We start from the raw sequence: 27,818 nt of genomic DNA, 5'->3' as shown, positions 1-27,818 counted from the left end.
TTGTGTGTGTATATGTGAGCACGTACGTGTATATATCAGTGGTGAAAAAGAGAAAGAAGTAGATGTACAAGAAGGGAACACTGGAAGGTGAAGGAAAAGAGTTGAAAGAGGACAACGGCAAAGAAGAAGAAGAAGAAGAAGAAAAAGAAGAAGAAGAAGAAGAAGAAGAGGAGAAGAAAGAAAAAGAAGAAGAGGAGAGGAAAGAAGAAGAAGAAGAAGAAGAAGAAGAAGAAGAAGAAGAAGGAGAAGAAGGAGAAGAAGAAGAAGAAAAAGAAGAAGAAGAAGAAGAAGAAGAAGAAGAAGGGAACGGTTTGGAACGGAGAAGTTCAGTTAGTCGGTTCTCTTTCCTCTCTCTTCGTAGTGGCAGGTCAGTGTTGCCGCGCTCGTGGCCAAGAACGGCCGTGTTTTCTGAACTCGCTCGTTATCTGTCTATCTATATATTTCTCTTTATCTCTATCTCTATCTCTATCTCTATCTCTATCTCTATCTCTATCTCTATCTCTATCTCTTTCTTTCTCGATCTCTCTCTTTTTCTCTCTCTATCTGTTTCTCCCTCTCTCTATCTTTTTCTCTCTCCATCTATTTTTTTATTTTATTTCGTTATCTCAATAGAAAATATAAAAAGTGTGTCACGTAACAGCTCTCTGAACCGATATAAAGCTAATAACGATCGTGGAGATATGACCATTGGAAATTCAAAATCGGCGCTCAGCGCAAACATCGGAGATACACATTCACAAGGAGGAACATGAAGACGTGATAGGACACGAGGTAGGTTTATGTGAGCGCGCACTTAGATTCACTCATTTTATTGTACAGTAAAAGTATCTCGAAAAATGAAAAAATGATCCGTGTATCTTTTTTATTTCTCTTTGAACGATTTGTTGTTTTTCTTTCTTTCTTTCTCTCTCGTTTTTTTTTTTGTAGATTACTTCTTACATAAGGAAAATCTTTTTTTAATATCAACCTATTATTACTATTATTAATATGGAAGAAAGTGATTTATCGTCGATCTATCGAACATCTTAGACCCTTTGATCGAGAGATTGACGGTAGATGGAGAGGTAGAATGTCGGATCTGAAAGGGAATTCCGTGCTTTACGATCGGCACGATCCGCATCTCGCGGTTAACTTCTAAAGGATAACGTGTCAATCAATCTCTCTTTCGTAGTTCGTTTTCGTATTGTTTCTTTTTCATTTGTTGTTGTTGTTGTTATCTTTTTTTGGCGACAAGTTTCATTCCTACAAAGATGATTATACGTTGATGACAAACGATTAAAATCTGTTTAAATTCATTCAATGAATTACGATTATTATTATATATATATATATTTTTTCTCTGTGATTATTTCTCTGCGTTATTATATTTTAGAACAGCTCATTGACAATTGATAAATAACACATAGATGCATTTATCTTAGAAATCTTCAAAGAGATGAGAACAAAAATCATCGACGATTACGAGCGTTTTAAGTTTTAATCCTTCTTCGATAATCTTCTTTTCAATATTCTTATCTATATGTATCATTTCTACTATTATTAAACGAAGAGAAGCATGATGTCGATGAAACATCACGATGCATGCTGAAAATGAGGTTTATGATTCGCGCTAGTATACGTGCGGTTCAATAATAAATACGAGGGACCCGTCAATATGGACAATCAATATGTTTCTCTTCTTTTTTCTCTCTCTCTCACTTTTATTCCCCTCCTTCTCCTTTTCTCTTTCTCTCTCTCTCTCTCTCTCTCTCTCTCTCTCTCTCCCTGTCTCTCTCTCTTTCTTTCGAATTTATTCGATCTACGAAGTAACGAGATTTTGAAATGAAATGATACAAGTACGAGGCTTGTTTGTTTTTGAAAAGCTCGTGTATATCTCGTTAATCCGGTGACACACGAATAATAATAATAAGAAGAAGAAGAAAAAGAAAAAAAAGAAAAAGAAAAAGAGAAGCTTCATCGACTTCCTTCGAACTCGAACTCTGTGTAAATATGTTAATGAGAATAGAATAGGAAGCTGTCCGAAGGCTGTCGATTCTCTCTCGACAAAAGCGGAAACAGGTTCTCGAAAGGTTTACTAACGCGTTCCGGACTCCAAACTATCTTTTTCTTCTCTCTCTTTCTCTTTTTCCTTTTCTTTTTTTTTCCTTTCTTTCTCTTTTTTTTTTTCTTAACGTATATCTACCTGCATTTGAGAAAACACTTGGGATAGTTTTATTCACGAGAGCAGGAATATCTTTTCTCATCGTAGGTACTCTTGACGTTTTTAGTCGAACTAGGCACGTGTGAGGAGTTCAAAGAATTTAACGACATCGCTTGCATATTTAGTTTTTTCTAGGTATCCTCTCTCCCTCTATCTCCTAATGTATGTATGCATGTATATATGTATATATAGAATATATTCGTGTTACAAACTCTTCAGGGATCTTAAATATTCCAATAAAGTTTTTATTGACTTTTTTCTTGTTCGATAATATCAAGATAAAATCGGTACCGTATTTTACAGATATGAATAAAAGGATGTATTTTTATTTCATTCGTTTTACAAAACGTGATTACGTTGTAATAGCTGTTGGTTTTATATGATAAAACGTTATGAGAAAAAGAAAGAGAAAGAGAGGGAGAGGAAGGGAGGGGGCAAAGAGAGAAAGAGAGAGAGAGAAAGAGTGAAAAAGAAATTAAATATTAATCGTACAAAACTGTTTTATTTCAACGAATGAAACTTTTATCTATCTCTCTTTCTTTCTCTCTTTCTCTCTCTCTCTCTCTCTCTCTCTCTCTCACACACACACACACACACACACATTTTACACGATTAAAAATTTTTCTAGAAACGTGATAATCTTTTATAAAAAATTTGTTTAAATATTGTTAGATAAAACAATTCAAGTACGATTTAAAGTCGTACTTCGACGTCGTCTCTTCTTCTTCGGACCGCTTCCAGTTGTTCTTGGACGATCAGTAACTCGCGGTGCAACGCGCGGTGGTTGGACTTTTTCCTCGAAGAATTTCTCTGAAATTCCCGAGGCGGGAAGAGCGTACACCTTGCACCATAAAGTCGATCTTCCTTCTCTTTTTCTTTCTCCTCCTCCTCCTCCTCTTTCTTCTCTTCTTCTTCCTCCTCTTTCTCTTTCTCTTTCTTTTCCTTCTCTTCTTCCTCTTCTTCTTCTTTTTATTACTTCTTCGTCTTCTTCTTCTTCTTCTTTCTATGGTCGTTGTGCGTACTGCAGAGTCGTGGCAGTTTGCAGCAAGCATGAACGTAGTAGGGCACGCCGCGTAAGACAGATGTTGGGTTGGTCAAAGAAATAAAAGAGTGAGAGAGAAAGGGAGAGGTCGACGACGACAAACTGGTAGTAGTTCGTAAGCAATGTGACCGACCGAACGAACGGGGCCCCGCTCCATTACATCGCTCATCTCACGGATATGTCTTCCTTTTACCATCTCTTTTTTCTCTTTCTTTCTTTCTCTCTCTTTTTCTTTTTTCTTATATTGTCTAAAAACTCAAAAGATTTTTCTCTCTCTTTCTCACTTTTTTCCCATAACGTTTTATCATATAAAATCAAGAGCCATTATTTCTTATGAAAATTTTCAAATTATCTTTCACTTATCGTATAGTAATTTTGTTATTTATGAAAAAAAAAAAAACAACAAAAAACAAATGATATCACTGTCGTTAATGTTTTAATTTATGTTTAGAAATATTGATTAGATAAAAAGCCGATAATATTTGTCTATAATTCGACAATATATTCTCTTTAGAATATAAAATATAGAATAGAATATATTCTCTTATAAATAGATATCTAAGTACGTATACATATATACATATATTTTCAATTTGATTTACATCTTTCTATCTCTATTTCTGGATAAATAGATTTAATATCGTTGAAGAACGGTTCATCGTTCGACACGATGCGGTATATTGAACGGTACATGGCGTCTAAAGCACCTCGATGTGCAGTATATCCGAGTCTTGATAAATTATCGTCGAAGCTTCCGTACTTCTGTAGTTAATATCGATCTAACAATGGGGTTCGTGTCTGGGGTGATACAAGAACAGGTTCACACACTTCAGATTTCTTTTATAATGATTTATAAGTTTGCGTACATTTTTATGATAGGATTTTAATTTCCATCCACATTTTATTATTAGGTCATACATATCAACAATTTGATAATAATGATAATTTTGATCGTACAAAATTTTACATTGGATAACGATCAAAAGGGAAGCGTCTTCTTCTTCTTTTTTTTTTATTTTTTTTTTTTAATACCCATTATCGATTCTAAACTCTTCTGAAATGTATTATATATTTTTAATCGTATGATGGTGATAACGGTCGAAGAGAAATAATAAAGTGTGTAATCTGCATATTTTCATCGTCGTCAGGTCGTTAATCAAATTATTTACCGTTGCGATTAATCGCATGAATGGGCATCGCATATATGTACATATGGTGTGGCGTTGGTAAGATACGATGAAGATATAATATTTTTTCTAGAATTTATTAAAGGGAAATATCAAAACGAAAGAAAGAAAGAGAGAGAGAGAGAGAGAGAGAGAGAGAGAGAGAGAGCGAGAGAGCGAGAGAGAGAGAGAGAGAGCGAGAGAGAGAGAGATTATTTTTTCTTCCTCATTATCGATGTAGTATGCACTTAAGAGAACATCGATACTATGTACTATGTCACTCTTTTATTTCTTAATTATTACTTTATTTGAAAATATGTATTTATGTATTCTTTCTTACAAGTTAAAAATTATTGAAAAATAAATGTTGGTCTTCATAGATCTTTCAGATCTTTCATATCTTTCATAAAACTTTTGAGGCATAGCAATTGGTAAGGAAATCAAAGTGATCATGATTAATAAGTGTGGCATAGTTTATTGGTTGACTAAGGGTAATTCAACACCATAGCTGTGACGTTATTTTTTCCTTTTCTTTTTCTTTTTGTACTACAATAGTGTAATAGTGCAAACCGCATTCGTATCTTAAAGTGCATAATCGCAGTACTTGTAATGGCATTATAGTATTACACCTTGCTGTTCGTAGTTACGATCGGCGTGTGTTAGATACGCTTCGATAACCGTGGAATTTGTTAAATTACGAAAGATCGACCACGAATATGAACGAATACGATAATGAGATGAATGAAACCAAACGGCAATGGCATGTGAAACAAGCATAACTTTAAAAGAAATTATCTTGTGGGTTTACGAGGGTCGTACGATCGATCGATTATCTCGATTCTAGATCCTATGACATTCGGTTTTGTAACATAAATAATATATTTTATTGATCGGTATGTCTGTGTATATATATATATATATATATATATATATTTATTTATTTTATTTTTTTCATGCTTTATTTTATTTCGAATAATTTTTAGAGATTGATATAGAGAATAATTTTGAGTATACAACATTAATTTTGTTTTTCTTTTTAATTTTTTCATATAAAAATAATATAAATTCAATATAATGTAAAAAAATTTGAGGTAAAAAATGTATTATTTAAAATGAAAAGATACTTGAATATGTACGGGATCGATTAATATGGTGTAGAGATATACTTTACTTTAGGATAAAGGATTTTAATCCTAGATTATGGTACGACAAGTTTTATTTTGCAATATACATATAGAAAAGATCGAAGTGGTTGACGGTTCCAGGAAAGGAAGGGTGGCGCAAGCGCGCAACAGATCCTTCCTTCTTACGCTACAAAATAAAAAGTTTATGGCTAGTTGATCCTAGCTCCTTCAGTACGAACGTGCTATTTATACCAAACGCGAAGTTTCAATATTTCCCGCCAAATTTTTTGGAATACAACACGTGCAAAACAAAAAAATTTTTGGAAAACTCAAGAAACCATCCAGATTCGTTCATAGTATTTTTATTTTTAAAAAAATGATTGTGGTCAAAGAATTTGACAGTACATTACGAATAACAAGAAACGATTATTGACATTTCTATTTCTTTTTTTTTTTATGTCGCATATCCTTTTAATAATTTATTCCCAATAACGAGAATATTGTAATTGGTAACGCGCAGTTAGTTTCGTGTAATTTTTCTATTTTCTTTTTTTCCCTGGCTTACAATTCGATTGATAATCATCAATTAGTAACATTTGTTAAGTTATCAAACAAAGATTTCAATACAAATAATACAAACAATAAAGCATTTGTCATTTGTATACGATATAGTCATTCATAAAGATATGTATTCATTGTTTAGATTAGATCTATTACCGATGTATACTTACCAACAAAAAAACTCGAAGACATTGTCACATCGTCTATAGAGCTTTACTATAATATTAGAATCAATCGATTTAATAAAGCTAATAGCTTATCGATCGATTTCGACATCTCTCAAGGCGATTAGAATCTTTCGTGATAAACTTTCCTGTTACTTTCGTATACGTAATCGAACGCTTTCTATTCGTTTTGACGTTTACAAAGCGTCGATATATATATATATATTTCGATATATATATATATATATATATATATATATATATATATATATATATATATATGTATGTATATGTAGATTTTTTCGTATAGGAAAAATTAAAAAAAAAGAAAAGACAAAGAAAAAGAAAGGGTGTTGAAAATGAACGATCGATATTGAAGGTGTAACCTGTTTCTTAATTCTGTCGATCGATAAATCTCATAATGATTATGGCGAGAAATACAAGGAGAGAGTGACCAACTGAAACGGGAAAAGTTTTGCTTATATGGAAAGAAAAAAAAAAGAATGCAACTACTTTCCACCTTCATGGCGAGGCATCTGAAGCGAGGAGCATCCCTGAAAAAAGGTAGTACAACATTGTTGAACGAGCACCGTTCTTATAAGATAAAAGTGACTCTACCGTAATTATCGTCGTTCCGTGTATGAGTATATGTATATGCTTATCTTTCTCTATGCTTGGGGATTTAATTGTGAGAGAAAAAGTGAGATGACCTCATTATCCTTTTAGTGTTGATATTTAACATAATATAATATAGTATTAGCAACGTGTAGTAGTCTGTTAAAGAACGAACTTGGACAATTCACGATTTAATATCACATTTGATCGACATGTATATATATATATATATATATATGACGCACACATACACATAGATATAATAGATATAGGATATATAATCTATAGTATAGTGCTATTTACTATGAGTATAGGTTTATTCGATATCATTTATCATCACGCGATGTTATAGAATACGTTGAACGAGTTGTATATCATGTAACGATTGTTCGCAATGTAATTTTGATGGAAGTATGTTTCCATATAAATAAAAATTTTTATCGTTACTCTTGGTAGATGTTTCAAGAAACGAAGTAAGAGAAAGAGAGAGAGAGAGAGAGAGAGAGAGAGAGAGAGAGAGAGAGAGAGAGAGAGAGAGAAAAGTACCGCAATATCGTAAGCCATGATTCTTAAACCACCTAATAACGCACGAGTCGTTACGAGTCACATATGTATGCATGTATGTACATATATCATAAAAGTATACATAATCCAGCAAAATCGGTTCGTACGTAGCGGTATTTTTTATTAAATTATGACTGCCAACAATCTCGATAATGTTTTACACTAAATTTTTCTTTCCATTTCTTTTGTTCTTTGTTTCTTTTTCTTTTTTATTTTTTTTGTTCGCAATTTTCAACAAACAAAAGATCGTCATATCGTTTTAAATCATGAAAGGCGAAAAGGTTACGATATAAATTTCTGTCTAAGGCGTCTTCATAATGTCAAGGCCACGTCCTCGATTATCTTTCCTTGTTCCGTTTAGTGCATTACGCAGATAAATATCTTTTGGTATTTCATTTGACGTTGTCTATTAGATAACAATTAACGTTATAATTTCAATGAACGAATTTCTTCTTTTCTTTCTTTTTTCTTTTTTTAATCCAACACACTTAAATTATCGTTGATATTATTGAAAATGGCACTTGAGAAAAGAAAAAAGATAATAAAAGATAAAGTTATCGTTTTAATAACTATTATCGATTATATATTCAGTACAAACTTTAGTGTAACGTTTCGATCATTATTAGATCAAAAAGTTGATCGTTAGTGAATATATAAAGCAAAAAAGTATCTATCTATCTCCCTAGTGAAATCACCAAGTTCGGCCATGGGAATTTAGTTGGTTGTCTTAACAAACGAACAGACGTTTCGTGACATTCCAAGGAACGAGGGTGAATTCATTACGTCCGCGGTTGCATCGTTAATTGTTCAGGCATTTCACTTGTCCTTACATTCTCACATACTTACGCAAAACTCTTCGATCGACCTGACGTTCACTTTACTACACAAATTAGTTTTCTTTATTTCTTTTTCTTTTCCTCGATGAAACTAGATAGAAATATAATTTCATTATCTTCTTTCTTTTCTCAAATGTCATTTCTAATAATATCAACAATAATTTAAGTGAGTGTTGGATTAGAAAAAGAAAGAAAAAAGAAAAGAAGAAATTCGTTCATTAAAATTATAACGTATTTAATCAATGATTTAAAAATATACAAAAATATGTTCATAGTGAAATAACAATTATAAAATATATTAGCACTTGTAATTGCTTTTTTATCATTAGAATCGTGAAATTGTAAATAATTATTTTAAATAAGAGAAAGTTAGTACAATTAATTTCACGATGTTCGCAAAATTATTGAATGAACTTTATTAACATCTTATGTTATTGTTTTCAGGGAAGCGCGAAATCGTTGGAGGCGGAAGTCCTGTCAAAACTTCCTCAGTTTCCGCAGGGGCTTCGAACAAATCCCTGAATGGTGTTTCTGCATGCGGTACTATAGGGGGAACCGCCAATATGCCGCTAAACGATCTTGCTCCCGACGAAGAGTTTTCATTGGCAATCGCACAGAAAACTCAGGTAAATAATAAACAAATATAATTGGTTAAATTTTCATTAAAAAAAAATCGTATTATAATTGGATGCATTTAAGCTTAGCAAAATAAATAATTAAAGTAAAATAATAAAATAAATTATTCAATAAAAATATTTATATATATATATATATGAGCTGCTCATTTGCCGAATCGATCAATTCCATAAAACAAAAAGTGTAGAAATAATGATGAAATAATATAAATTGCTTTTTAAAATTTTTTTTTAAAGTATAAATTCAAATAAACATTATAAAATGTATAAAGATCTTGCTGGTGCTGCATTTGAATTGCATTATCGCAACGATTTACGCTAAAGTACGTAGTTAATAAGATTGGCTTTTGAAATAAATTATATTTTTTTTCGATGGCAAAAGAATGTTGTTATTTAATGGTATTAAATAACGGAGATTGGGGAAATTTATTATGAATATAAAAAGTGAGGGACTTCATTGAATGCTGTGACATTTTAATTTAAAAAAAATTCAAGAAGTATAGTCGATCGATTAGGCTTGTGAATGACTGCTCAATGCATTGTGAACGACGCATAATGCACGACATTTATTAAATACGATTGTTCTAATTCCTATTATATAGATATAATATATATATTTAGTTATCTTTATTGAATAAAAACGAATGGGTCTTGAGATACGTGTCTAGATATCTACGGAATTCCGAGTAATAAGGAAACGTTCGTTAAGAATTTAGCACCATACAATATCGTATTACGATATTAAAACTGCAATAGATTAGTAATGCGATATATAATCACTGGATTATTTATTAATACAATGCGTCTTTTTACTGGCTCGTGCCTTTATCATGGTTTTTCGACCGTAAATTATTGCAACGTTCAACAGTAATTTAATCAGACTGTATAATGCTCGTAAAACTCGTTACAATTTTTTCTCTTTTTTTTTTTTTCATGTTTATTTTTTGCCTTTTTTCTTTTCTTTATAAATTACAATCAAATTAACTAATCAATAGATTTTTTTTGTTATTCATTCACTCCCTTATACGAAACGAAGTGTTAGAGATAGATTCGTGAATGATCATAGGTATTAAAACATTATAACGTGAGCGTTAGATTGCACGTTCATCGTGCCTTAATAATGAATGCAGCTCGAAATGGATGCCACGTCGGAAAGTTACATTTAAGGGTCGTTAAAAGAGAAAGAGAAAGAGAAAGAGAGAGAGAGAGAGAGAGAGAGAGAGAGAGAGGGAGAGGGAGAATTATTCTTTCACGTGTGGGAAGTACTGAAGACAATGCTTTTCGATACAAAGAGAGAGAGACTATCCGTGAGAGTTTCAGCTAATTTTTATCGTTAACTTCTTACCTCCTTCCTTATCTGTTGATTTAGCAAAAATCAGTTGTTACCCTTATATATCGATAATATTGTTCCTTTAACTCGTCCTTTTTTTTTATACCTTAACACCGTTTTTTTCTCTACGTCATCTTTCATGTTTTCTTTTTTTTTCTTTTTTCTATAATTTTTTTTTGTTCTTTCATACGATAAAATTTATAAGATATTTTTGATACTTTATATATTGCTTTTCGTTATTATCAATCATGTGCGGAGATAATGTATGTATAAATAAGACATATGAACGAAATAATGGAAGAAGAAATATTTAATATCATTTAGTTGGGACAACTTTCATGATCGATATGTCAATTTTTCCATGAAAGAACACTATTTTGCAATGATAATATTGGGATTCGTTTGCGGAAAGATTCGCAAACAAGATATTTATTCTGAGTACGAAGAGTACGAAGCGAGACTAGTTTAAAAATAGATATGTGCGCCAGTACAAGTAAGACCATTGGGCAGCGTAGGTGTGTGTGCTTTTGTGAATATTTCTGATAGAAATCGACGATAGAGTTCTTATATTGGAATAAAAGAAAAACATACAGACGTATACACGTATTTGAAAATAAAAAAGAAAAATATATAAGACCGCAGTTCGATGATGATAGTGCAACCAATCAAAGTTTCGTAGAATGCTGGTATCTTGCCACGGTATTTCTCTGTTTGTTATTTCTTTTTTACAGATATTTTCGAAAAAAAAGATATGAAGAAGAAAAAAAAGAACGAACAAATCACTTTTGTTGTTGGATTTCTTTCGAATTGTTCATGCAATTTGTGTGTCGCGTGTTAGAAAGTAACGTATTGCGAGTGTGTTATTAGTGTTATTAAAATAAAGTATCACACAAAGAAGACGTGGTCTATTTTTACAATTTCACGAGTTCTCTTAACACTGCTCGACTTTCTAATTAATGATACGTTGCATTCTTGACAGGACAGTTTGAATTACTATTGCGTAAAGTCGAACAAACGCGATGGGTACAACGATGATCGTGTGTACGAACTTTTATTTTTATTTCTCCCTCCCTTTCTCTCTCTCTCTCTCTTTCTCTTTTTTCTCTCTTCTCTTCCTTCCCCTATTCTGAGAAAACATACGTATTGTTCTAAGACGTAAATAATGTTAGAAAAATCAAATTTGCAAAACGTTAATTATCATTCTTTTTTTTATATATCATCGAACTTTATTTTTTATAAAAACATCTGTCAAATAAAATTTGCATCTAGTGTGAGAAAGCACGATAGGGAGAGACAGAGAGAGAGAGAGAGAGAGAGAGAGAGAGAGAGAGAGAGAAAGAGAGAGAGAGATAATTCTTTCGTTTCTTTTTTTCTTCTTTTAAGACTGTATATATTAGCTTCCAAGATATCAAGGTCATCGGTGTTTCTTAAAACAGAAAAAGAATATCGGCTCGAGTCACTTATTCATTGAAGAAAGATGTCGAAAAAAGTGTTAGATCATGATCACGATCGATAAGATTTTTGTTTTTATTTTTTTTCTCTTTCTCTCTCTTTTTTTTTTTCTTTCCTTTTCCATCATTTTTCATATTTGAAATCGAATTTCAATGAAGTAACGCGATATATTTAACCTGTAGATCTCGATATCGTCAAGGGCAGAGATCTGTAAGCGTAAAGAGTAAGGTAAGGTGTTATGATCAAGAGATCTCACCTTGGTCGAGTAGCGTTTGAGAGAAAACCGATCTCGAGTCAAGAAGACAAGTTCTACTTGCGGAGTGTACTTTCTCTCTCTTTCTCTCTCTTTCTCTTTTTCTTTCTCTCTCTCTCTCTCTCTCTCTCTCTCTTACTCTTTTTCTTTCTCTCTCTCTCTCTCTCTCTCTTTCCTCTCCTCAGTTATTCACGATGCACGCATAATTGCAAACTTTCACGAAATTTCAACGCGACATTCGTCATTGTGCCTGTCATTTGGATTTATGCGACTCGCTTGCCTGTATAAGAGAGCCCGTCCTTTTTGTGTCACTTTGCGAGTTACGCGTCCTCATTTTTGAGAAATAATCTCGCTTCATCGTTTACTCTCGTCGAAACAAAAAACAAAAAAAAAGAAGAAAGAAAAAGAAAAAAAAAAAGAAAAGATAATATTCAATTTAATGTCACTACGCGTTTATACAATTATAATACACCTACATTAAATTCATGGATACGTGCGTATGTACACGCATACATATATACATAGGTACGTATTGAAGTTAACGAAAGGATTTACGATTTTAATTGTCCAACACGAACAATATTGTTCTTCTTGATTAAGCATACTATCATGATCTTTTTAACGATTCTTGTTTTTTATTATCATTATCATGATCTTCGTAACGATTACGTTACGAAGGTGTACGATCTCTTTATTTCTCTCTTTTTTTTTCTCTCTCTCTCTCTTTTTTCATTTTTTTTTTACTTATTTCTTTCACTTTTTCTTTCTTTTTTTTTTTTTCTTAAAATAAGACTCGACTTTCAATAATTTGTCCTGATCACTGATAAATAGAGACCAACTTAGTCCGACAGTGCTCTAAGGTTAATGACGTTCTTTTTATGATATCATAGAATCCTTTTCGTGAGATAGCACGCAACGTTGCGTGTGACACGAATAAAAATGTGTTCTATATACTATGAAATAGAAGAAAAAAGAATTTTATATAGATGGTTATCAACGGTGCTTTGTATTTTTGATTTTTAACTATTTGTTATATTTTACACGAATATTATACACGAATTTTTTTAATTCGATCCGGCGTCTTTTATCAATCAAGATTAAGCTACACGAAGTGTTTCATTCAACTGGACCACGAACATATATATATATATATATATTCGTTATTTTCAATATCGTTTGAAAAAAGTCTTAAAAAATATTTTCTAATTGAAACAAATCGCAAACTTGTATTTTTTATATTTATTTTTCAAATCTCATTTTATTCGATCACTATAAAATCACTAGTTACTTCGTACATATGAAGTTTTTAATATTTTCTTTTTTTTTCATATAATAAATTTAAGTTATACTCAACGTATGTGGTATGATAACAAAATATTATTAGAAAAAAATTTTTGAGATATATAATTTCTATGCTATGTAAGTTTATTTTTAATTAAAAATCCGTAATGAATTGACTCATAGAGGAGTAAAAAAAGTCGAGTCGTAGCTTGACCAAATGAAACACACTTCGTGCACGTAACAAATCCGTTCGTTTCTTCAAGCTTCATCAAGTGATTTTTAATTAATTTTAATTTTTTTCATTCTTTCTTTCTTTTTTTTTTCTCTTTCTCTTTTCTTTTTCAGAGAGATGCGGAAGCGATACGCGGTGCCCTGTATGTCGGCTTGGCTCTTACGATCGCCTGGATAATCGGCGCAGCTGGTCTGTCGTTAGCCTGGTTGGTCCTAATTCTGGCATTGGTTGGTACGATCATGAAGGCGAGAATATCGCGTTTACTTCAAATGGGTCTACAACACGAACTGTCGAGGTTAAGAAAAAGACGTGCCTTGTACAAAGACGAAACTGCCGAATGGCTTAGTTTGTTGTTCAACAGATGGTAAATATCGATCAGTTGAATACATTAGAAAATGTCATTTCAATTTTCCACAATTGATATTACGTTCGTTTCTTCTTCTACCACAATTCAATGAACCGATATGACATTATTTCATATTGAAATGAATGTGTTTTCCGTTAACGGTGTGATCGTGATAGTGAGTTATGCTGTGTAATCGATATAACATATAACTTGAGTATGCGTATTAGAGGGTGGAGTCACATGACTTGTATCACAGTGTTCCTTGATGGTGATATCAATCAAGGCATCGAAAAGAAGAAAAAAAGAGAAAAGAAGAAAAATCGATCTAACAAAATTATCCTTCAAAATAGATAATCATTTCTTTTACAATTAAACGCTTTTAATGTTGTTTGTAAGGAAAAAGCTAAAAAGACGAAAAAAACGAAAAAAAAGAAAAAAAAGAAAAAAAAGAAAAAGAAAAACGCACATACATAGATATTTCCAAGGAGTTATGTAAGAAGGTGATTTCACTCTGTATAGAAAATTTACTGTTTTTGTAGTCTCTACTACTACGATTATGTTTTCCTACGACCGTATAAATCGTAATAGGAGTTCCCTACACGCGGTTAAAATAATTGCATATCATGATAATTGCAGACGATCCTGAACATCACAGATATAATATAGCTATACCGTGTGCTCTACCGGGTCCGCACTAACATAATCGCCATATATATATATATATATATATAGTCGGAGAATAGGTGAACGAACCTCTCGTTCGAGAATGAGTACTGTATAGGCATTTGTAAACATTCCACATTCCTCGCGCGTACACCCATTGCCTTTCACGTTTCTCCCACACATCGACGAGAAGAGAATCGGTGACCGCGACAGAGCTGGAGAGCAGTTGACAAAACGAAATGAAACTGCTCCTTGATGCTTGAAACTTATGGGACCGTTGAAAAATGATAAAGGTATATGTATTGCTTATGGAGGATAATACTAATCGATCTAAACGATTTCAATCATAACGAGAGAATATATATATATATATATATATCTTATGTATAAATAAATAAATAATATATGGTACAAATATACATATATACGTGTTTACAATAAGTACACTTTTGTTACGTACGGTTGAACACTCGATAAATTAAATAGAAATTTATAGAAGATTAGAAATCGTTAGAAATCCTGTACTACATAATCATGCTCTATGATATTATTACACCTCTTATCTCGATGATTATTTATGGGAGGGGAGGATAGATAAAATGAAAAATGTAACGTAACATAAGGATGATAAAGACTGTTGGGAATATTATTTAGATTTTAATTTCGATTTTGATTTTGATTGATTTAATTAGGTTCGTTGTATATACATATATACATACATACATACATACATACATTCATATATATATATACATACATACATACATTCATATATATATATACATACATACATACATATATACGTATATTGTTGAAAATGTATATACTTAATACACGGTCGATAGCAAGCAAGATTTTCTCGTTTCTTGGAGTGTCGAAGCAGCTAGAGCAGACCGCGAGGGAATGGGACTGGAAAGAGTACTACTTATTTGGATAGTTGATAGGCCTGTTCGTACATTCCTGGACACCCGTCCCTCGGTTCTCTTCTACTTGAGAAACATATACACACGAGAGAAAGTAGTAAATCGAAAGAGTACACACAAATGCAAGAAGAACGAATTTCCTGGCCGAGTCACGTCCAACAACGATGTATACAAGCTTGAATGGTTCGATCACGTGGCAGCATACAAAATGCATTTTCGTGGTTGGCCCTGCTTCTTAATTTTTTGGTTTTTCTTATTCAAGTACCTTTTTAAAAAATTTATAAGATCATCATCGATGATCACGAACATGTTGTTGATCAATGTCGACGCATGATTTTTCGATCATTTAGATATATCACTGTTTTAATTTTCATCCTGAAAAGAAATAGGTTTCTTTCTATTCAGTTTGCAAGAACATTATGTACGTACACTATGATAATGTTATTGAACGTGACATTGTTTGCATAGTTTGTTGTTAACAGAAACGTTAATAAGACGAATTCATTATCGTAGAATAGCGATAGTAAAGTGACCGTGATTAGGGCAACGTATAACGTATTCTTACATCGGGTTTCCTCCTTCAAAATTTAATCCTTTCAAAATCTTTTATTACATACTTTATATATTTTGTCTTGGATAATCGTATCAAAAAATTTTATCAACATAATCTCATTTTTCCCCAACCCTATTTTTCGTTTCCATGCCTTCACGAACTGAAATAACCAAAGCCTTCCCTTCTCATTTTGATTTAATAATAGAATGCCGTTGATGCATTATAAATAATATTACGTAGCTACTTAATCGCGAAAGCCATCATGCTGAATTCTAATCGAAATATATATATATATAATTCGTTGAGGAAACACTTAAGAAATGAAATTGCGATGTTTTATGAATTAAATGAGTCAGGGTGCTGTAAAATTATTACGACTAGGTATGTATTGTCGTTAATCTCGTAATTGAAATTTTTATGCGGCACATTTTACGCCATTTAATTGGAACCAGAACGTTTCAATAATTAAACACGTTTTCTTGTTCTAATTCAAGGTGGAGATTTAGCGCGGCAAGTATATTTTCATTAGCTAAAGAACATTTAGAGCCTTTGTTGAACGAAGCCAAACCTGGAATATTGGGTAAGTTGAGTCAAGTTTTTTTTTATTACCTTTTTTTTTATTTTTCTTTTTGCCTGTTTCTTTAAGAGAATATTTTTTCCATGAGGATTCGGAGAGAGAATTACTTTTTTTTTTATCGAGTCCTTGATCATATTGTTTAAGGACCGTTAGAGTTACGGGAACTTACTCTTGGCGAACAAACACCATATGTAACACGCGTGAGGACTCTGGAATATAGTTGCGAAGATGAAACGTTGGACGGTCATTCAAGAGAGAAAAAATTATCAATCAAGGCCGATGTACGATTGGACTGCGAGCAATTTCGCATGCTCATAGCATCCGCGAGTCTCTTTGGGTAAGGGTAAATTTACGATTACATCCCGATACGTAAATCTCGATGTAATTAATATCCTGACGATAACGATTTGATTGGTGTAAATTTTCATTCTGATTTACGATACGATACGATTATAAAATGATCATTTTTCTCCTTCTTTATATATATATAAATATATATATATATATATATATATATATATATATATATATATATATATCTTTTCTTATGCATGTTATGTGTATGTGTGGATATATGTGATTTTTTTTTTAAAGCGTTGGAATGGATGTCGATATGGCCGTGGAAAAGCTGACCCTCTCCGGAACGATTCTCATCACTCTGACCCTGAATTCTCTGGCACCGTTTCCACACGCGACTAGCCTTAGCGTGAGCTTCTTGGAGAAACCGGAAGTTTGGTTCAGCGTGAGAATCCTACGAACCGTGCAAATGATGGAAATACCTTTAATCAAGACCTGGATTCATGCTGTAGTTACCGATGCTTTGGCAAGTTGGCTCGTTGATCCGGGTCATCTCGAATTGAATTTAAGAGCTCAGGAAAGACCTGGCCCTGTATTGGATTCTTTGGCTAATTCAATACCGCAAGGTGTACTGACCGTTGTATTGAGTCAAGATGGTTCACCACGTATGTAAAATGCTAAATATGTTTCTTTGCTAAATATATTTTTAAAAATCCAACACGTTCAACGTTCTTTTCATTATTTGACTTAGCTATCATAGGTGATGAAGTAAGATGGCTGGTAGTGACCATAGGGGATCAACGTCGTGTCACGTCACATCTGAATCCAACTTGGACGGAGGACGTTTCGTTTCTGGTCGGACCATTGGACAACGAAAGGATCACGATCAAATTGAAGACGAAGAGGCTCGTCAGTACCATCACTTTAGCCCAATTTGAATTGGCACTTGGCGTATACAATTGGGAGAATTCTCAAATGTAAGTATATACGATGATTATCTAATAAAAATAATTAGATTAAATAATACATATTCATAATTATTAAAAATATTAATTATTGGCATTTTTAAACGTGACAGCATTGAAACCGTAATACAACAAAAAAAACCTTCTCGTAGCAGTTCAAACATTCCAAATATTAATGCTCGATTAGAATATACACCCATTCCTAATTTGGAACCGGATTTGCCACGACCTGAATTAACCGAGGATATGTTACACAATGCAGGTGAATTTATAATCTATTTATATGATATTATAATCGATACATTTTGAAATTTATTGATATGAAGAAATTGATAAAAGAGAAAAAAGAAAAAGCAAAAGGAAAAAAAATACAAATACGTGTAAAACTGTCGTAGACCATGCTTAAAGTAATAAACGTACTACACTATCTGATATTTTCAGTGACACGAAAGTATATCTCTCGAGCACAGAAATCAGGTAAAAATAATGCGATGTTAAAATCGATCGTAATAAGTGTGGCTTTCGAGCATGGTCTTTTGTACTTTTCATTTTTTTCCTATTGACGCACGGCGCAAAAACTTATCACTCATTAGAAATAATTTGATAAAGAAAAAAAAAGAAAGAAAGAAAGTGAGTGAGAGAGAGGAAGGGGGGAGAGAGAAAGAGAGAGAGAGAGAGAGAGGGAAAGAAAAAGACATTAATAGTTCTTTTCTTTTTTTTTTTGTCAAATTTGACGATACCATAAATTCTTTGATATGATACACATTAAATATTTTTTAGGTGTCCTCGTGGTTTATATCCATTCTTCAGAAAATCTTAACTGTGATACTTCACAATGCAATCCTTACTGTATGTTGTTTAATAACCGAAAGAAGGTAATTGGTACACACACACACACACACACACACACACATACAATTAATTCTTTTATATTAAAAATAAAGCTGTCAACAGATGATATATAAAAGAATTTATTTTGAAGGTGAAAACTACACACTACGTTCGTAATACTACCTCTCCACGTTGGGAATGTAGAGCACAGTTTCTTGTACAAGATTATACTCAAGTTTGTCTTAGCTTTGTTATATATTCTTGGAATATATCGAAGTCTTGTGACTCGGATATGCTTGGGCTTGCTATGATGTCATTAACCCAGGTAAATTTAGATTTATAATATACAAGAAAATTACTTCAACAAAATTATAATGTCTATCATGTAGATATTATCTATTATATTATATTATATATGTATGTATATATCAATGTTAATATTTTTTTAAGGAATCAACGTGGGTACTTAGAAAAGAATTAACTCTGAATGGTACAAACAGTGTTTCCACTATGACGGTTTCCGTATTATTTTATCCCGTAAAGAGTGTACAACAAGTAGTTACCAGTCGTAGAAGCAGTATGGTTCCCGTTGCATCGGATGATGAACCGAAATCAAAGAGAAATAGTTTACCTTGGATGCAACAAGCTGTTAGTCCTTGAATGTTTATTGATACTATTATATTGATATATGATTACATTATAGAATACTAGATACATTTTTTTTCATTAATATATTATTATTTCAAATTCAGATTCATATATTAATTATAGATTTATATATTAATATATATCAATACAATTATAAAATATTGTATTAAATAATACATAAAAATCAGTTATGTATATATATATATATATATATATATATATATATATATAATGATAAATTTAATGATTTTTTTTTTATTTTGTTATGTTGTCTATTATGTTTTGTTGTGTTGTCCAAATACGATGTACGCATCCAACATTTGTTTCGAATGATAATTTTTCGTTTTCAGTACTGCATGTATTCTTTAGTACATACTTTCTATTAATCATTAACAATAATCTTGATTGATATATGAATATATTGGCACACAATATTTTATTTATAACGTCTTCTATGTTTTCTTTAGAAATTATTATTAACTCACAAAGACATCGACCCTGCTTCTTCCGATATATCGAGTCTTCTATCCACTGGAAGTGGCTTAATGGAAGTGACATTATTACGTGCTAAGGATTTGGTTGCGAAAGATTTAAATGGCTTTAGCGATCCATTCTGTGAACTTAAATTAAATAACGAAACAAAGTACAAAAGTAGTATAAAGAAGAAAACGTTGAATCCATGTTGGGATGAGAGCTCTATAATGGGTCTACCTCGGTCAGGAGAAAATTTAGATATTGTAATAATCATCATATTCATATTGATATATATATATATTTTTTTATCATAATATCATAATTTATAATAATGATGAAATAAAAAAACTTTGATATTTTCTGTAGGTCCTATGGGATCATGATACTTTTGGTATGAAAGATTATTTGGGTAAAGTATCATTGACTCTCGACGATATAAGAAAACTTTCCAATAGTGATCAGTCTCATTGGTTCATGTTAAAGGGAACCAAAACGGGATCTGTTGAGCTAAAAATCAAAGTTCTCTCCGAGGAATATGAGGTAATTGATAATGTTAAAAACTTTATATATACCATGATATTTTATTCGCTATTTTAACTTATCCATTTACTTCATTTTAGACTCAAAGCACATATGCAGCTAGTAATGCGAGCGAGGGTTCTTCTCGTTACAATATAGAAACCGAATCAATATCTAACATCATAAGAAGGCCATCAATGGAAAAATCTAAAATGAAGTTACATTTGGATCCTGTTATCCCACCACCACCACCTCCACGTACTGTTACTTTACTCAAACCCACGACGTCTAATCAGTCTGGTAATATGAACGTTTCTTTTACAACAAATATTTGAAATAATGAATAAGCCTCCTATATAACCTTGACTTTCAGTCATTCAATATGTTTCAATCTATATAAATATTATGATGTTATGAATCAATGATATGGCAAGCTCTACAATACATGTATGTATGAGATTCAAGGTTATACGTGATGTACCTACGGATCTACCTATATTATCAAATTCATTTATTATTATTATTATTTTTTAAAACAGATAAAACCAATATAACAAGTAAAGAATCAAACGAAATGAACGGTAATCAAAATTCTTGGATGTCCAGAGTAGTGAATGAATCCATTACCGATGTAGTCGACATGGTAGAAGCTCCAAAAATAAGGGAAAGACGATCGTCCCATCATAGTTTAACACCCAGTCCTGAACAAAACTTTGGCAAGAAGCTACCACAGTACAATAGCTTCCGCGTTATGAAACAAAAGGTAAATTTGATATCCAACTCGATGTATCTAAATATATTGTTACATCTAATTATAGGTCAAGAGAGGATTGAAACTCCGCAGATTCCGTTCGGAAGTAAATATAGAAGATAATAAAAACGAAAGCAAGGGTATTACGTTGAGTTTAGAACCTAGGGGCGGTGGTGAAGCTGATGCTACGGAATTGTTACAAGGAGCTGGTTTAGCACATGCTGTTTCGCAACCTGATATGCTTGGTAGAATAAGACAGCCTAGTCCACGTTTACGAATAAGACCAAATGGTGAATCATATATATATATATGATATATATATATATATATATATATATGCGTTATATTATAGCGATCATATTACATCAACAAAATCGAATGTAAACAGGATGGAACGAAAACGTTTTTCTTATTACGTTCGTTTAATGAGATGCTAAAATATGTTTTTTTAAGATATGTGAATGAAACGAAATACGATGAAACGTGTATTGGAATATAAATAATAACCAAAAAGAAGAGAAAAGAAAGAAAGAAAAAATTTTTCGTTCGATCCTGTGTGCATATCTCTCTTGCCCCCATACCTAAGATATTCTTTTCTTGTTATAGAATTGAAAATTGTTAATGGCACCAGAGAAAGATATTCGGGTGTAGAGGGCAAAGTTTTACAAGCACAGGGACTTCACGTAGCTCACATTGCTCAGCTATATTGCCGAGTTAAATTTCAAACGTAAGTAACGATAACTTATATCATATCATTCATGTTCGTAAGTAAATACCAAGTGCAATAAGGATATTGATATGAATGTGCGTGTTTTTTTCTCATCTCGTTTCCAGATGTAACAGTCCAGAGAAAATGTCATCCTCTGCTAATGCCGGCAAAACAATAGCGAAGTCACGACTATTACCGGCAATGCCAAATCCGCAATTCAGTATAGACTTTCATATAGAAAGTGACAGCGTTCCGAGGCAAGCTTTACTCATATTCGAAATTAGAGGTGCCAGTAAGGAATTATTGGCAAGTCGACGTATCACGTTGCATGAATTATTAGGTTTGTTACTTATCACACTTGATTATTGGTAAAATTCTTGAATTTACGTTATTTTTGAAACGTCTATTTATCATTTTATTTTTAGGCGTATCAGTTGCGAGCAACGAAGTGCATACCTGGTTGGCGTTGAATAATGGAGCTTCATTAGAAATTCAAATCGCTCATGGAAGAGAATTAAAAAACAAATCGTCGAAGAAATTATTTCGTTCATGGTCCGTACATCGGATAGGGAAAATATGAGGGTTGGCCAAAGTCAGAATTATCTGACAGTGTTTCCATTGAAATTCTTTTTCTTTCTTTTTTTCTAAATCTCTAATCAAAATCAATTGGGCATACGTATATTTTGAAAAAAGAAAAATCGATTTAATTCCATGACTAATTGCTAGGACGGAGTACCAATGCTTTTTTAATATTTCGACTCCCAATTCTAACGTAACGAATCTCATTACGAATTATACTCAAGAGGATCATCTCAAATATTTGTTATTGTAATATCTCGTTTGTATTATAAAAAATATGCGCATAAATGTTTATACGTTAAGATAAGTTATAAAGAATATCTTATATATCGAAGCTCGAAGCTCATCTCTCTCTACGTTTAAAATTTTAAACTAATTGTAATATATATATATATATATATATATATATATATATATATATATATATATATACATATATATATATATACATATACATATACATATATATATATACACACATATACTAAAGAGAATGTAATTAATATACTAATAAGAACGATATCCGTACTTCCGAAATTTAATATAAATCATATTTTATAAATAAATCCCATTGCGTATTTTATCTCGGGTGCATCGATCCATTTTCAATCTCTTAACGAATAGAATATCTGCTGTGATGTGCTTGGAATCAAAAAAAGAAAAAACAAAAAAAAAGAGAAACAAAAAAGAAAAAAGGAAAACAAAAGTCTCTTGAATCTAAATAAAAAAAAAAAAAAAAAAAAAAAATATAAAATAAAATAAAATAAAATAAAATAAAATAAAATAAAATAAAATAAAATAAAATAAAATAATCGCAATAATGTGGAAAAAATTTGATTAAAAAAAAAAAAAAGAAAAGAAGAATAACAAAGCGTGCGAATACTAATCAGCGTCGCGTATGAAAGCATGAATGAAGCAAGTTATGTTCGACTGACTCTTTTCCACTTTTTCCCCCACTACTCGAGCAAACGTATCACGTGACTTACACACGGCCCTGCAGGTTGTTGCGCATGGCACGTCAGTAGTGCCGGTTGCACTTGCCGACGGCGGAAAGCGTTCAACACCCATATCAGGAGTGGGGGAGGATCAATATATTCAACAGCATCGACGCTACGTCAAGTCAGTATCTCGAACAACGACGGAGACGTTCTAAATACGTATAAAAATTTCGATTAAATTCAAAAGACAATAAATACATCGACAAGATGCCGGGACCATGCTGCGAGAAATGCAAAGGTAAGCATATTTTCTCGAAATTTTTTCACGAATTTTTTTAATGCAAAATCGTGAAATAGTTTTTTCTTAAGGTTGCGATAGCACGAAATTATTTTATTTTATTATTCTATTTATTATTTTATATAAGTAAAATAAAATAAAATTTCACTTAGATTATAATTTGCTCTTAAAATAAAATCAAAATTTGTTTTTATATTTTAATTTATTTATTATTAAAATTGTTTGTTTGTCGTTCTTTTTAATTTTTCTATTTGAATGAATTAATTGTTGAAACGTAACATTTCATTGTATTGGAATGTATTGGAATTTCATTTTACTATTTTTCTCTTGGAGCTAATCAAATTACGTAAAATCTATTAATCATTATTTCTATTTGGCGAATGACTAAACAATCTTTCCCCATATGACGTGACTTTACAATAACTTGACGCAATGGTTTCTTGGTTGTAGAAAATATATTGTATTCGATTTTTAAATATACTTTATCATTTTTAAACACACGGTCGACAAATACGTTTTTACCAATATAAAATAAATTCTTATCTCGTAAAAAAATATTTCATGAACGATATAATAATAAATGTTAAAGCTCACGTATACATCATGTTACCTTAATCATATGTAAACAAAGATACGATTAACTACGTTTAATACTGCGATCGATGTTTTTATTTTTTTGTAATAAGGTTTTTTTTTCTTCGTTCTACGTATTACGTATGCATATGCAAGTGTATGCGTATATGTATATACAAATTTAAACGAGGTTAATGTACGACAAGTCCCCGATACTATTTATATCTTTTATTTTTACGGTAGTTTTCCTCTTGGAATAATTTTAATCGCATCAACAAAATATTATCTTTGGATTGTGTATTTTTTTTCTAATTAAACTATAATTAAACTCATCGTCGTATTTCGTTAATTAATATGTACGAAAGAAACGTATGAAAAATTTGCATTGGAAACAAGTCGATTTGAATTTTAACATTTTATGATGAAATTGTAAATCGAGGAATTTATTTATTATGTAAAGAAAAAAAAAAAAATAGAAAAAAATAAATAAAATATTGAGAATCAATCGTGAGAGAGAAATTTAATAATAATTTTACTGTGTAGACATGTGACACGTTATATACATCGAACGAAGGGGAATTCCGATGGGTATTAACATGTCCGCCAATGCATTTGCGTATCATCGAAGTCTTTTCATTAAGATCTATTACTCGATAAAGTAGTGAGGGCGGTCAACGATCGCTTCAATTAATTTTGAACTTGTTTTCTCATTTGACTTTTAACGAACGCGTGAATCTACTACTTCCGGATAGCCAACGACGACGACGACTGCGATACTTACTGCTGCTTAGACAATTTTGATCTAATCTCTACGATCTAATTAAACGATACCCATTCTATTATATTCATTCGAACAAAACATTTTTTGTTAATTAAATTGACATTTTGAGAAATATTAATGTACCATTGGGAAGGAAATCTTTATCGTAGAGATTCAATAACTTTTCTTCCTTTTTTCACTTGTTTTCTTTTGTCTGCTATTACATCAAAAATCTTATTGTTCGATAAAGTTAATGATAATTGATAGTACGATATACCTAATCAGTTCTATCTTTGCGTTTATATAACGAAAAATGTTTAATGTTTTCGATACGTTTGATAATCGTAAAGTAAAACGATTGAGAATAATTTATTTTACTCGAAGAAGAATAAGAAAAAGACATATATTTACGGTTTATTTCATTCACGTATGTAATATCTAAATTAATATTTATATTGCACGAACAATTTAATACGATCCATTTAAATATTTCAAGAATTTTTTTAAATATGTATATAAACGAGGTAAAAGAAAAGTATATTTTTACGAAAATACGTATTTTAAAAATCTTTATTTAACGTGTAATTGAAAATGATTTGTATATTATGTTGTTACAGAGAAATGCCAGGACTGCAAATGCGGCAATAATTGTCAATGCTGTGAGACAAGTACCGGAGGTATTTTAAAATTGAAAATATTTTCTTTGTCGTTACTTTGTAGTCTTTGTTACGAAATTACAACAATAAAATATTTCGTTATCGAAAATTTAGCTAGAACTTTCGGTTAAGTCCATCGGAGATACGAACTATCGGCTTTAAAAAAAATTGCGTCACGCTCTACGCACAATAGGAATGCTGTGTTAAGACTTTGAAGGCGACTGTACGCTTCCTTTTCATCTCAAGCAATAACCGAGTAACCGTGACCGTTTCTAATGCGAGTTCGTTGTATTTCCATGAGATGTATTTTCTTCTTTTCTCGTAGCTTGTCTCTTTCTTTTTCTCTTTCTCTCTCCTTTTTCGTCATCAACATTTTACAATATTTTAAATTAAATTCAACAAAAAAAAAAAAATTGACTTGAAATTTAACATCGACTTGAATAGCAGATCGATTATTTGCATATCCTATTTAATAAAATTCATTTTCTTTTCTTCTTACAGAGAAATGTTGCTGTTGCAAGACAAACGGCAAATGCGTTTGCACGCCCTGCAAATGTTAATTACAATCTAACTTAATGCCTAGTAACTGCAGGACGGATATGATGGATGAAAATCGGAAAACGAAACAATTGAATAAATGACGATAACAATTAATTTTGTTAATATATATTCATCTGCAGCTTACACATATATATAAATTAGATATCGAAATAGTCATTCATTTACAATGATTATATTATTGTTACTTTTCGATTTGCTGGTACATTATATTGTATTTAAACATTTTAATATTCTTTAAGCATTTAAATAAACTTATACGAATGTTCCTCTATTCCTTCAAAATGTTATAATTTTTAAGCGTTTTTAAATCGTCAAGTTTTATCACAATCACAGACTTTTCTCGTGCGTTATAACGCTAGTTTAATATTTTTTTTTGAACTATCATTGTTTTACGATCGGAGAAAGTTGATTTTATTTTTCTGCGAAACAACTCGCAAAGAAATTCCTTCCTGTTTCTTTCTTTAATTGTATTACATGTACATTTTACTGAAAAAATATTATTTAGAAAGTTTATGAAAAGAATTTAGTAAATACAACGATCATAAATTCGTAGAAAATATTTTTCAAATAATAGTATTGTTACGTAACTTCAATGAATTACTTTTTAATTACGATTAGAAAAAATACGCTAAAAACAGTATTATACATTGAATTATAGAGGGAAGCACTAATCAACTTGCAACAAATATCAAAAATGATAATGCAATATTGCTCATGAATAACAATAGTTGGTAAGAAAGAGTACGTTTTACCATCAATCGATAAAGGAAGTAAACTGCTTTAACAATTTGAAGTATAGTAGGAATCTTTAGAAGAAATGATAGTATTGTATATCTACTATTTATACAGCCACGTATGTTTTTACTTCAGATGGAGTAGCTTTCACACTTGAAAATTTTTAATTTTTTTAATTTTTAATTTTTTTTTTTTTGAATAATTTTAATTCAATGCTTCAAAGTGGCATATAAAATTGTCTAAGAATTTTTTCAATAGTCTATCAAATTATAAATTTCTTATTGAAGTAATTTTTTTTTGTCTTTAATTGTATACCTTTAGGGGTAGTTTTTGTACATCAGAAAGGTAAACGTAGACAAATATGTAAAATTATTTTATCCAATATGTATCTCCAATTCCTCTCATTATCATTTCTTCAAGCAACAACAATCGTTCTAAAATAAAAGAGGCGTTATTAACCGTGTTATAATTTTTTCTTTTTTTTGATAAATTCACGGAAACAATGTTCGAGGGATATACCTGGTATCTTGTAAACATCAAATGGACCCGCTCCGGCGAAGCATAAAATTGCGTACCAACGTTGTCGAAATATCAAACTCCAGTAGTGAAGTCTCGACCTTAAGATTGCTGTTTTTTTTCTTTTCTTTTTTACTTTTAGATCGTCCCGATAAAGGAATGTGTCTTACGTTTTCGCTCGACACAGATAATTTCCTAGAGAAACGTTGCTGATTACTTACGCCGCCATTTGGTTGTAGTCAATTATCAAAGAAAGACGATCAAAATCAGTGAATAACTCGCTTGAAATCCTTACCCATTTAATCGTGAGATTTTTATCAGTTCTTTTTTCCTTTTATTTCTTTTTCTTTGTTTTATTATTATTTTTTCTTCCTCCTCTTATTCTTTTCCTTTCTTTGTTTTTTTCCCTCGTTCGAAAGGATACAGCGTACGACAAACATTGCTATTTGTAATTAGAACCTGGCTTTATGCAAGAGACGACGCTTCGTAAT

At 31.4% G+C, this 27,818-nt stretch overlaps 1 protein-coding gene and 1 long non-coding RNA gene across 9 annotated transcripts; both read left to right on the top strand.

Moving 5' to 3' along the window:
• Positions 1-227: 227 nt before the first annotated feature.
• On the top strand, positions 228-22,681 carry LOC124949179. 8 transcript variants are annotated; one of them, XM_047493843.1, is made up of 21 exons: positions 228-367; positions 641-771; positions 6,568-6,821; positions 8,717-8,898; positions 13,569-13,819; positions 16,435-16,520; positions 16,662-16,854; positions 17,112-17,479; positions 17,566-17,791; positions 17,893-18,041; positions 18,560-18,654; positions 18,762-18,935; positions 19,061-19,258; positions 19,726-19,995; positions 20,099-20,272; positions 20,353-20,551; positions 20,791-21,014; positions 21,070-21,292; positions 21,609-21,729; positions 21,837-22,051; positions 22,137-22,681. In XM_047493843.1, exons 3-21 carry the CDS (start codon positions 6,761-6,763, stop codon positions 22,289-22,291), a joined length of 3,564 nt encoding a protein of 1,187 aa, XP_047349799.1. In that variant the 5' UTR covers positions 228-367; positions 641-771; positions 6,568-6,760; the 3' UTR covers positions 22,292-22,681. The 8 variants fall into 8 exon arrangements, with proteins under 8 accessions (XP_047349799.1, XP_047349802.1, XP_047349803.1 ...); XM_047493846.1 differs by lacking the exon at positions 228-367 and having other exon boundaries at positions 374-771; positions 16,671-16,854; XM_047493844.1 differs by lacking the exons at positions 228-367; positions 641-771 and adding an exon at positions 5,778-5,888 and having other exon boundaries at positions 6,554-6,821.
• A 663-nt stretch (positions 22,682-23,344) lies between these two features.
• On the top strand, positions 23,345-26,347 carry LOC124949277. The gene is made up of 3 exons (XR_007101015.1): positions 23,345-23,526; positions 25,477-25,536; positions 26,017-26,347. It is a non-coding gene; the product is annotated as an uncharacterized LOC124949277 (long non-coding RNA).
• The last annotated feature ends 1,471 nt before the right edge of the window (positions 26,348-27,818 follow it).

Source organism: Vespa velutina, chromosome 5 (assembly GCF_912470025.1).
Source record: "Vespa velutina chromosome 5, iVesVel2.1, whole genome shotgun sequence".
Classification (NCBI taxonomy): Eukaryota; Metazoa; Arthropoda; class Insecta; order Hymenoptera; family Vespidae; genus Vespa; species Vespa velutina.
The sequence above is the reverse complement of the archived record's forward strand: the minus strand, read 5'-3'. Positions and strand labels throughout refer to the sequence as shown.

What these genes read in the sequence shown, in the direction of transcription:
- LOC124949179 (XM_047493843.1), top strand. Translation starts at nt 6,761, where the DNA reads ATGCAACTACTTTCCACCTTCATGGCGAGGCATCTGAAGCGAGGAGCA. An exon ending in CAATCGCACAGAAAACTCAG is followed by an intron (nt 8,899 to 13,568) that starts GTAAATAATAAA and finishes TTTCTTTTTCAG; the next exon opens with AGAGATGCGGAAGCGATACG. An exon ending in GCATCCGCGAGTCTCTTTGG is followed by an intron (nt 16,855 to 17,111) that starts GTAAGGGTAAAT and finishes TTTTTTTTAAAG; the next exon opens with CGTTGGAATGGATGTCGATA.